The sequence below is a fragment of the Labrus bergylta genome, chromosome 13, assembly GCF_963930695.1.
Source record: "Labrus bergylta chromosome 13, fLabBer1.1, whole genome shotgun sequence".
Lineage (NCBI taxonomy): Eukaryota > Metazoa > Chordata > Actinopteri > Labriformes > Labridae > Labrus > Labrus bergylta.
In genome coordinates, this window is record NC_089207.1 from 4,580,947 (window position 1) to 4,593,319 (window position 12,373).

At 49.3% G+C, this 12,373-nt stretch overlaps 1 protein-coding gene across 2 annotated transcripts in view; it reads right to left on the minus strand.

Moving 5' to 3' along the window:
* The window catches only part of bcor (BCL6 corepressor), a 33,472-nt gene that overhangs the window by 15,564 nt on the left and 5,535 nt on the right, over positions 1 to 12,373 (minus strand). Inside the window, exons 2-6 of one of the 2 annotated variants that reach the window (XM_065962603.1) lie at positions 7,037 to 7,118; positions 3,691 to 6,834; positions 2,212 to 2,268; positions 1,532 to 1,697; positions 36 to 371 (exon numbers count right to left, since the gene is read on the minus strand). In XM_065962603.1, coding sequence (XP_065818675.1) covers positions 36 to 371; positions 1,532 to 1,697; positions 2,212 to 2,268; positions 3,691 to 6,834; positions 7,037 to 7,039 — 3,706 coding nt within the window. In that variant the 5' untranslated portion in view covers positions 7,040 to 7,118. The remainder of the gene's footprint in view (positions 1 to 35; positions 372 to 1,531; positions 1,698 to 2,211; positions 2,269 to 3,690; positions 6,835 to 7,036; positions 7,119 to 12,373) is intronic. The other variant, XM_065962604.1, reaches the window with a different exon arrangement.

The following is a 12,373-nucleotide window of genomic DNA, read 5'->3' on the forward strand; positions in this document are numbered from 1 at the left end:
TGTGGGTAAGGAAGCATGTTCAGGAAAATTCTCACCCGCATAAATCTTGGCTCTTTTCTCCGGGTGAAACAGCCTCTCCTCTTCGTCCCGCTCCGCGTCGTCCTGTTCCGTCTTGAGCAGGCGTTTCCTGTTGGGTCCGAAGCCGGGGTTGAATTTCTCCTCGTGGTATCCTTTCGCCGGCGTCAACGTGGGGGGCAAGCAGTGACCTCCTTCACATTCCCTCATCCCGTTCCTCGCTCCATCCCTGTGCACCACTTGGCCGCCATTTCTGCCCCCGTCTCGATCCCCGCGCACTGGGGACAAAGGCTCCTTCTGGACCCCACACCTCTGGAGAACTGGAACTCTGTTATTGGGGAACGCCGGCCGGACACCTGCGCAAAAAATAAAAAAAAGAGGGAAGGACAGATGGAAAAAAAAAAAAGGGGCAGGGTGGAAGAAGAAGAAAGGGGGAGGGAGGGGGGGGTTTGGGCCGAGGGAAAAATAAGCAACAGAAGATGAAAGGGAGACACCGACATGGGGAGAGAATGCAGACAGACCGCAAACCAGACAGACAGACAGAAAGAGAGAGGGGGAATAGGGGCAGGGGTGAAGCAGGGTGGTGGTGGGGGGGGGATTGACAGAGGGGAGAATGCCAGTTAAACACCAGCCAGCTTTTATTCTGCTTTAAAGACAGGCAGTAAAACTTTGATGGGGTAAAGACTTTTTAATCTGATGTGAGCCGAGCCAGCAGGCTGACGCTTCAGCGCAGCCGCTCGCACTTCCAGTCGAGGAAAGGGAAGAAAACATCCTGCACACTCGCTGCGCAAGGCGACCACCCTCCCCCCCACCACCACCACCCCAATCCCTGTCCTCCCCCTCGGCATGACTGCACCACGCCCTTCTCACACTGAGCGTGACTCTACCCCCACTCCCTCGCGCCCCCCCCCCCCTCTCTCTCTCCATGCCATAATTAGGCTCACACGTCAGCCGCGGCCTCGCTCCAACACACAGCTGGGCTCCCAGCCAACGCAACTAACCCCCCCTTCCCTTCCTCCTCCTCCCTTCTCTTCTCTTCTCTTTCCGTTGCGCTCTCCCATCCGCTTTCACCCACTAGCTCTCCCCCCGCTTTCACTCTCTCTCTCTCTCTCTCTCTCTCTCTCTCTCTCTCTCTCTCGCTCACTCACGCAATCTCTCCCCTCCCTCTCCCCTTGCCCTCCCTCTCAATGGTCTCTCGGCGCAGATAAGCACAAAAGACTTCTTGAAAATAAAACTCCCCCTCTCCGTCTCTCTCGCTGGCTCATTCGCTTGCGCTGCCTCGCTTGTTATTGTGGGTGTGTGTGATGAGTCTGTGTGTGTGTGTGTGTGTGTGTGTGTGTGTGTGTGTGTGTGTGTGCAAGAGTGTCTGTTTTTAGTGTGACCCGGTCTTGCCTCAGCATTTGCTGCAAGTGCATGTGAGTACGTTTGCACATCTATTGTTTGTGTGTGTCCCTTCCCTTGTGTGTGTGTGTCTGTGCATGCAGGACAAGTGTGCGCGTGGTGCTGGGTTACTCACCCTCCCTCTCTCCCTGCCTGGTGGTGTGCTGGCAGTGTTCCAGCACTCGCTCTCTGCGCTGGCCGTCTGCCAGCTCCCGTCCTGCTGCCGCTGCCGAGGCAGACACACACACACTGCCGCCCTCCTTCTCCTTCAGCTCCAGCTCCGAGAACCGCATCATTGCCCGCTGTGCGCACATACACAGACACAAATGCAGAGGGAAAAAAAAAAAACCCCATGAAAACCACTCATCGTCTGACCTAGCCGCACACACACCTCTCTAAGCCTTAATCTGGCCTCAACAGCTACAGAAAGCAAAAAAAAAATAAAAAAAAATGTTTTTATCAGAAATCGCAGTGTCTCAAAAATCAAAAGAAAAATGCCAAAGAAATTAAAAACCCACACACACAAACACACACAGGACAAAAAGGTAGACAGATAAATCACAAGCATGGCATCAAGATACAGATTTTAACTACTGCAGCCACTGTGAGTCCATGCGCTCTGGGGCTTAAGTCCTGACATCTCCCTTCCTGAAACATAAACATGGCTAAGAAACATATACATCTAAGCCCTGAGGCAGAGAGAGAATAAAGAGGAAAGAAAGGGAGAGGGGGGAAAAAAGGAGTGTGCGGCGATACAGAGTACAAGGAGACAGAGCCCATCAGAGGGAGATGTGATAAGAAATGTAAAGAACTGACCTCCCAGTTAGCTGCAGGTTGACTTATATTACTCCCCTCTCGTGATATGACTTCCATCTAAGCAATTAGAATGGGGGGGCTCAATATATCTGTCCATCATTTCATCTTTTCTTTAAATGAATTTTATGTTCTCCACATGTTTCTTTACACACAATAGGCAGCCACAATCCCACAAAATAACAATCAAATTAAAGAGACTCAACAGGTCAATGAACAGAGCAATCAAAACTATCAAATCAATTCTGAACAGCATGAATGACAAATTGGGGAAAAAAAAAAAAAAAAAAAAGATAAAAGGAAACAAAAGTTCCATGTTGAGCATGATTGATTACGCTAATTCAGTTTAAATTTGTCTAATTGTTTTTCATGTCCAGAAGTAGAGCATTTGATAACTTTGTGTTGCAGCTGTGCATTGACAAGCATGACACAGACAAAACCACAGTTTTTCTAGGGTTCAGAGCATAGACATAGACAGACATGTGCAACCTATCAACATATCTGCCTCTTAGTCAGTGGATAATAAAGCATAGGGTTTGTTTATGTTTCGAGAGATAACGAGTTAAATGAATAACTTTATTGTCTGTATGAATGGCGGGGGGGAGGGGGGGGGGGGGGTGATGGCCGAGAGCGGGGGACTTTCCCGTAATTGTACATTCATAGATGTAGAGCTGCATGTGCATTAAGGCTTTTTTAGCCAGTGAAATGAGGAGAATTCTGAATTTGGGGTCAGCCACTGAGCAGGGCAGTGTAGGCCATCAGGGAAGGGGAGTAAGGGGGGGGGGTTGCGGTTGGTGAATTGGGGAGCATGCAGGAAACTAAGAGGAACCCCGAAGAGGGCAGCTGCTAGATTTTTTTCTTTTTTTAAGCACACTGCAAGCCCCTCACCGCCCCCTAACCTTGGGGTTAAGCATAGCCAAAGGCGGTGTGAACCGTGAGGCTGCCACAGTCATGCTCTGGAACTACAGTATACGGCTCTATAGCACAGTCAGCACTAACGCATGCTTTAGCCCCCAAGGCAGTCACACACAAGGACAGGCATGTACACACACACACACACACACACGCACACACACAGAAATGACCTTTACAATGACTGCTCACTAATCTACATACAGAGAAGGCCGCAATGGTTAACCTTTGAACTGTGGCCTTGCACCAACGCACTAAGACAATGATAAACTAAGAGGAAGGTCAAGGCCAGGACAGTAGCACGAGAGCACTTGTGTTATTCTGTGTTGTAAATGCAGAGTACGCCAATTGCATGCAGGGTGTGTGAGAATAAAAACAATGGCCCATTGGGTGTTTATTCCTCTGTGGCTGTTAGAACTTATGTTGGTAGTAACTGAACATGAGAAACATTGGTCGTAATGACCTTTTTTTTACCCCACCACCAATATATCCTGTGCTGTTTATATATACACACACATACACACACCCACGCACGCACGCACGCACACAAAGAAGTGTTAATAGCCTTACCTGCAGAGCTCTCTGTTCACGGCTCAGCTTGCTGGAGTCAGCATACAGCTCAGTGGTGACACATTTAAAGCGGTCGCCCACGTAGCCCGTGGAGTTTGCGATCCTCTTGGCCAGGCTGGATCTACGAGAGCCTTTAGATGAAGAGCCGTCGTCGTCGTCCTCGTCCCCTTCGCCTTGGGACTCCCCCAGGTCAACAATACTGTCTTCCCTCTCCGTCTCTGTCTCGCTCATTTTCTCCTCCTTCATCAGCTCTGAGCAGTGCTGAGTGAGGTGGAAAGCTTGGCGGCCTCTGTCCCCTTTGTCCTTACCGGAGCTGCATAACCCAGACGTGCGGGCGCAGCGCAAAGTGCTCTGGTCTTGTTCGCCAGGGTCAGGGCTGGGGCAAGGTTCCTCCTGGCTCTCCTCTGCTTGGGCATCGTGGCCTGAAGAAGTTGACAGTTGATGAGATGATACTCCAGGACAGACGGTGTCTTGAGGAACCTTCGTTCGCCCAAAGAGAGTTTCTGGCTGCCTGTCAGTGGGATTGGACTTCCGGGTGGGGCTCTGACCCGAGTGGATTGGATAAGGATGAGAAGGATGGTGTTGGTGTTGGTGTTGGTGTTTTGGCTCATAGTCGGTCTTTGTCAGGTTTTGGTTACTATGACAACATTCATTTTGGTTAACCTTTGCGCTGGTCTCAGCAGAGGGCTGTTTATGAACTGTAGGAGTAGACTCAATATCTGTGTCTGAGTGTACAAGGTCAATGCAGACAATCTTTTCTCTGGATGTGGCGGAGGAAAAGGAAGATTTGCTTTGACTGCCGCCGTGTCCTTGTGCTCCCTGTTCCCTATCATTCTTCAGCTGGCTTCCTTCTCCAATCTCCTTCCCGACATTGTGATCTCTGCACTCTTCCATAAATCCTCTGGACTTGTCTTGTCCCCTGGGCTTCAAAGTCCCATCTCCCTTTTCTGGAAGCTTGTTGTCCGTGTGTGCTTGCATAAGGGGATGGGCCATCTCCTGTGAGTTATACGTGAGGTATTCCCCCCCTGGTCCAGCTTGGAGGTTGTGGTAGGGTAAAGGGTGTTTTGCTGCCAAGTGGCTCGGGTAAAGGCTGTTACTGCCCAGCAACATTGGGTGAGGATAGACTGGGCCTTTCCCTGTAATTGGCAGAGAATGTAGAGCCATGCCGTCAGGGACTGGATAGTGCAGGTATCTATTGGCATAAGCCAAACTGTGGTTCAGGTAGGCGTCATTCTGAGGAAGGTAAAGGTGGCTAGGAGGGTGACCATTCTCCAAACAGGGCCTTTTGTAAGACGACACATCTTGGGTCGTTTCATTTCTCTTAGTGGCCAGGGAGGACTTCTCTGTTGCCTCCCTGTGGTGTCCCATGACTGCTGGATGTTCCGATTGGCCGGGGCTGTGTTTGACCCACTCGGCGTTTTGTCTGGGCGAAAGAGGCCTCGAGTTGACCAGAGAGGAGTGTTGGGTGGAGGGAACATTGTGGTTGGGCTCTCCTATCCTTGGACAGGACGAGCTACGTTGCTGGGGGAGGACTCTCTCCAAACCCTTGTGTTTGATGACAGAGGGGGAGGAACCTTTGGCTTGTGAAAGGTCCGGATTGGGCCGCGGAGAAGGGGGCAGGCCTGGTGTGTGCTGCGTGTGGGAAGAAGGAGATGGGCTAGGTACGACCCAGGAGGAGTGTAAAGTGCTAATCATCTCTGGCCTCTCTGGGACCTTTGAAGAAGTGCTGCTGGCCACAGAGTGAGGGTGAGAGGAAGGGGACAGGGACATGTTTTCTTTAATCAGTTCTCTGCTAGGGGGAAGCCCATAACGTGGGCCTGAAGCCATGGAATCCATCTTAACAGGGAATCCATTGGGAGGCAGCCCAAACTCAAGTATTCTCCCAGACAAATCCAACGGCTTCTCTGCCGAGTCTTTGGTTGGTTGGGTTTGGTGAGGGGGCCTCTCAAAATTTGGTTTGGAGGGCGACCTGCTGGCTCTCCTTTCAGCCCCTACGCTCCTGTGCTCAGCTGCTCCGTCTCGTGGCCTGTGTTTGTGGGGGCTGGGCCGAGCGGGAGACGGCTGCTCCGATGCCATGCTGCTCACGGAGAAAGGATGAGGAATGGACTGCGTGGATGTGGTCGAGGCAGAAATCGAAGACGCGGAGGAGGTCGACGGGTGTCCGATCCTCGCAACCGGCCGCTGTAAATCCAGTGAATTGTCAATGAGAGCGGGAGGAGGGGCCGGTTGGGAGAGGCGAGAAGATGCATGTGGAGAGGAATCAGTAGGCGGATTGTTATTGTTCCCGCCACTGGTGTCTCTAGTGCTACTGGTATTACTGTTGTTGCTAGGCCCCTTCCTAGAGGGAGGTCTGCTTGGTCTGCTGCTCCTGCTCGGGGATCGGTCCCTGTCCATTGCAGACTGATGGTGCTGGGCATGAGGGGAAGGTTGGTGAAGCTGCTGTGCAAATTGAGGTGCAACACCAAGCCCCTTGTCCTGGCAATGTACCAGTGTAGGAGCTACTGTGACTGCGGGAATCCTCATAGGGGGCGCCACCAGGGGTGAGGAGATGGGGGAGGGAGGGTAAGGGGGCATATAGTAAAGTCTTTCTGCTGATGCTGCAGCAGGATTCCCGCCCTGGGCTGCACACAGAGAAGCGTAGGGCAGGTGCTGAGGAAGATAGGGGTTGGGTTGGTTTAGCAAGGAGGCTTTGTACATGTTTAGAGCCGCATATTTGGACGTGTCCATAAAGGGATACATGCTTGCTTCGGGGTAGGGGCTGAGCCAGGGCAGGCGGAGATAGCCGCCACCAGCACTTGCCAAGCCCAGATCAGACACTTTCTCTCCAGGCCCTACTCTGCGTTCCAACCCTAGACCTTCAGCTCCAGGAATCAGCATAGGCTTGTGGAGACCTGGCGGAGCGCCCTTATAGAGGCCGAGGTACCCATTAGTGTGCTTACGACTGTCCAGAGGGCCGTCAGGCTTGTAGATGAGCTCCGGGAGACCATCCCGGTTGTAACCGAGGGGAAGGCCGGACTCTCTCTTCTCCACTGGCAGGGCTCTGATCCCGGGGTACACAACCCCACCGTGGAGACGGAGACCATCGTGCATTAGAGTGCCTCTGTCCAGCCCCATGGCTGCCAGCGGTGTTAACCTTGCATCCACCTACATCGAGAAAAAAAAAAAAAAAAAAAAGAAGCCAGAGATGTTAATTTGCATATTGTCACATCCCTAAAAGATCATCTGGAAAATATGATGCTGAAAAAGCATTAACAGCTTCTTCGCCTTCCAGGGTTAAATGCGCAATTATAATAATGACTTGTATGACAGATTTAAACAGTACTAAGGAAGCGCACTGGGGACTTGCCATGTTTTGTGTAAAGTGGCTGCCTTGTCTTAGTTCCAGGTTGGTTTGTGTCTCAGCATCGACATCACGAACAGATGTTACCCTGTGGAGGGAAGCAAAGAGTTACCAGTCAGTGTGCTGGCTCGGTCACATACATACAAACACACCACAGCTTGGTCTTGGTCCCAATGCCAAAAAAAAGTGATAAGTGAGTAAAAAGTTGAAGTTTATAAAACGTAAAGCTTTAAATTATAAAGAAATCAGGTATCGGACATCATAATGTAGATAATAAACATTTATCAAATCAAACGTGGCATAGGGAGCCAGGTCTAAATATAAAAAGACAGATAATAGACTATGGTAACCACTCTACCTCTCTCACACACACCACTCCGCTAAAATAGTCGCTACAGATGAAAGCACCGCGTGGGCCCCCCCTTTCCCTCCCATCCGTCAACACCCCCCCTCCTCTGAAGCCCATCCTTCTCACCCTGTGGGCTAGACGTGCATTGTGGTGCTGTTTCTATTCAGTCACGTTCCCCACACACTGGTTAGTCTGTGCCCCCTTTGACCTGCTCTCTCGGCTGCCTCGGCCAGTGAAGCGCAGAAAGATTATAGATCAGAGACCACTACGGTGGGGGGGGACCATTTACCGCCCGCCAACACGGAGCAGTAGATCAACAAACACACCAACAAATGCAAGCAAAAAAAAAAAAAAGCATAGCATTACAGAGAGTGATAAAAAAAGAACTAAGAAAAGGAAACACAACCAACTACTTTGAGACAGCTTAACAGAGAGGACAGGTATGAAGACTAACATGACTTTTTAAGTTTAAATGCATTTTCTTTTTTAACTGTAGGAATTACAATCGGCACATAAACAAAAACAATAAGATCTCTTCATGATCTTCAATCTGCTATTGTTTAAATTTTGAATTTCTTAAGAGCGCTAGAGTATAACACAGCTTTTATTTTACAGGATATGAAATATTTTATAAGAAGAGAACTTTCAGTAATTCATCAGCGCAACAAATGAATTACCTTTAAAAAGTTGACAAATGTATAAATTGGGCTTTAACATTTTAATATGTGCCATCATTTTAATATGTGCCATCATGAAAAAATGTGAATTTATAAGAGTCAATGTGCACTTGTTAATACCCTCAAAGTAAGGAACACCTTGTAAACAGTATTTCAAAGGTGACCTTGCTTCTGCATGCAAGTAAGAGGACATCACAATTATCTGAGAATAAACAGGTGAAAAGGAAAAAAAATGAAAACAACAAAAATGGCTTTAATAAAAGGACAAACTGAGACAGTCCAGAGTCCAGACCACTTCCCAGTCATGCTGAGTCCAATCTTTTACAGTTATTTAGTCACCCTAAATTATGGGACTGGGATTTTTCAAGAGGCTGATTCAAGCAGGTGAACAATCAACTGTTTTTGCCCCCAGTTGGAAGACTTAAAAAAGAAGAACGTTTGAGGTTGAATATTGTTGAGGTTGACTTTCTGCGAGCCAGAGATGTTAGGGAAGCCAAAGCAGGGATAAGGTGGGAGATAAGAGTGAGGGAAGTGCCTTAAAATAGTAAAAGTGAAGCCTCCCTGTGCTCTGCTGAGAGCAACAGAGACTCTCTGCTCCTCCATCATCGCAGAGAAACGCCTCTGAGCCTCGCTGCCGTGCCGCTGGCATGCCACTTTTATTGCTGTGACCTGGGGCCCATTAATCAGCCTGTAGCGGGCCCCTCGGCACAGCTCCTCCCATCCACCCCCTCCCCCCCCAACACAGCTCCCCGGGGCCATTCCTGCCTCAACAACTTCCCCGTGTGACAGAACTGTAACGGTGTACATGTGTGGGTAAAAAGTATTACAATGTGTAGCTCTACAGCCCGATTCTGCACATTAAACAGACGTGAACGAGAAACAAAATCACTCATGTCTCCTCTATTTCTATACGGTTGCCTCTCTGCGGTGTCTCTCACACACCAGCTCCTCAGTGAGACCAGGCATGATAAAAAAAAATAAGCTCCTTACACAAACGCAGATATTCATCACATGGACATTCTGTTCAACCTATAAGCTAAACCCTCACTGGGAGATCACTGTCTTTCAATAAAGAAAACATCTATGCTGTGAGACAAGTCAAGGGTGAATATGCGCTCACATTCGGGTCAGCTAAAACAGAAAGACCGGTCTGGTTTCTTAAGCCCTGTTATTACTTCACAACGTAAACCAGCAGGCTGTCCTGATGACCGAGTATTTTCAGTGCTCACGGCACCCGTCATTTTCATGAAATTAATGGCAGCCCTGGCGAAGATGAGAGGCCGCATCAGGAACTCAAGGTCAGGACCGTGCACTTGATGACACTCTGCATGCACCCGCAGACATAAAAACCGTGTGTTTTTGGATTGCATGGAACCTTGTAGCTTTCTGAAGCGCACATATATAAATTAAAATCGTGCCAAAAAAAAAAACACTCGCTCGATAAATCACTTACTTTATCAATAGCCTGGCAATGCTTTTGTGAAACGTGTCTCTGAGGGGGAATCGGAGCACAATAATGCGGTTAAGGTAGCCAGAGTAAACTTCTTCAGGCATCTGATTCCACTTTCTTCCTTCCTGATACTGTAAATCAATGGTTCCCAACCTTTTTTTGCCTCATGACCCCACTTTGACTTCCCCACACAGCTTTATGCGAAAATCAATGTTTTCATTTATGTGATCGTTTTTCTACTATGTTGAAACTAAACATTCATTTTAGACTTCTTTTAGGCTATTTTGAGCATTTTATTCCTGCACAATGGGCGACAGAAAGTCATAAGTTTCTTCTTTTGGCACTGGCTATGGTCCACATGTAGCCTGTGTTTGATACACTTTAATATATAACGTATTCTTTATTGATCAATGAATACAAATTTCAGGCGACCCCATTTCAACGTCGTCCGGGTCCGGACCCACAGGTTGGGAAAGCCTGCTGTAAATTAATATTATGGCGTTTGATTTTCTCAATGAAACTGAAGAACAGTTTGAATCATTTAAATTACAAGACTGTCAGGATGAATGTAATGTCACTGATGACTTCCTGCATTTCTAAATGCGTGTGATAATCCACTACAAGACACTGAAGAACATTTGACAGAAGGTGAAGCTGTGTGCTGCTTTGCAATAATAAAAACAAAAGATATTCACATCTGGGGGGCCCTTGAAGTCTATGGAAGGGGGGTTTTATGATTATGCAATTTAATTCTAAGCATTAAAATAGCTTTATGCATTAGTAGTAGCCTATAAACCGGGAGAAATGCTTCCAAAATGTCAGAAAATTAGTGAAAAGGGCATGGCCATGACAAAGTGTGGAGAGAATATCACAGGAGGGAAAAAGAGGCAGCGTGTTGACGCTCGTCCCCGCTGCTAAGAATAGTTTGCGCAACAAACAGCTCCCGTCGGCGGTCCAATCTATCACAGCAGTCGGCAGCAGCAACGGCAGGCAGGGGGGGAAAGGGGGGGGGGGGGGGGTGCGCAGCGGTCGGAGCTGCGTTTATAAAGCAGACCGCTGGAGCGAAGCCCCGACTCGCATCATTTAACAGAAAACCACCGGGTGTTTCAGCAGAACCTCATATGGCTCTGCATGTATCCGCGCGTTTTTTTGGTGTTTTTTTTTTTTAGGTAGACGAAGCAAACAAAAGAGAGAGAGAGAGAGAGAGACCGATAACAAGAGGCAGAAACGGAGGGAGAGAGAATAAACCCAATGCTCCTTCTTTTCCCTCGTTTCCTGTTTTTGACGACAATGACCTGAACTCTGCGTGACCTGCGGTGTGTGCGCCGGCACAGATCATCATTTCCTCCCTGGGCTGGGGGCCTCTTGGATTGACCGTGCAGCGCAGCGTGTGTGTGTGTGTGTGTGTGTGTGTGTGTGTGTGTGTGTGTGTGTGTGTGTGTGTGCACCATTTAAGATGCGTGTGTGTGTGAAGGAGACACAGAGCAAGGTCGATGAGAGTTTGAGAGATGGTTGTGTCCCCCATTAGCATTTGCTTGTCTCTGCACAAGTTGAGGAATGACAAACTAACGCAGATGTGATTGGCTGGATGGTCAGTGTTTGAAGTTTAAAACGGGAAACCGGGATATAGTGAGTCTGCCTGTGCAGTGCAGTGCACCCTCTCTCTCTCTCACTCTTTGTCCCTGGAGCTTTGCCAGGCTCTCTGAAGCGCAGAGGTCCGATCAGCTCTAAAAAAAAAAAAAAAAAAAAAAAAATGCAGTGTGACGCAGGATAATCTCCACAGCGGAGGGGGTGGGGTGGGGGGTGGGGGGGGCATAAACACGGATTAAATGCGGGAGCGCGCACACACTTCTTCCACACAATTTTCACATCTCCATACGCACCAACATGAGGGTGTGTGTGTGTGTGTGCCTCCACAACGACAGCCATACTGAGCGCAAAACGGAGGAACAGACCAAAACTAGAGCCTGGGGGGGGGGGGGGGGGGGGGCAGCACCCACCCTCATTATCAGGCTGACACGTGCCAACGGGTTCGATTATTGTCTCAAACTGTAATCTCTGTCAAAATTGACACAGCGTTAGTAAGACTGTGATTGAACAGACACAGAGAAGCAGAGTGGGAGACGGAGCAGATTAAACGCTGTACAGAGAGAGAGAGAGAGAGAGAGAGAGAGAGACAGAGAGAGAGAGAGACAGAGAGAGAGAGAGAGAGAGAGCGCAGCAGCCAGCGGCGTCTCTTCAGCTGTCACATTATCAGCGACCGAGCTGTAAACAAGGGGGGCCCTGCGTCCTCCCGGGCCCGCTGCACAGCCGCATGCAAGTCGGTGCACGGTTCAATTCTCCCCCCACCCTCCTCCTCCTCCTCCTCCTCCTCGGCAGCACGGCCGTCAACAACGGCCACATTGTGAGCCCCCCCCCCCCCCCCCCCTCTCCACCGTGCTGTCACCAGGGCCCGGGCGGCGGCTGCTCAACTTGGCTCTATTCATCCCGAGCCAAATGGCGACTAAATGGCCCCTTTATGCCACCAAAGGAGCCCGATTGTAACAGGGATGCGCACGCACGAGTCGGCCCGCGTTTACCGGGAGGTTTCTTGACTCTCCTTTGAAATTGCTCGCGTTGCTTTCATGTGTTGGATGTTCCAAATGAAAGCACATGACTGCTAAAGGACTGATCCGCCTCCATATGACCCCCCCCCCCCCCCCCTTATATAGGATGAATCGTCTGTTTAAAAGAGGAGGCCTAATGACTGGTGCGTAAAGACGTTAATTAAGTTAAATGACCGTCAGTTGATTTAAACCAGGCTTCACACATCGCCTGGATATCAGCTTGAAAAAGGTCACACGTGTTACTGTGAGGAAAAATGAGCC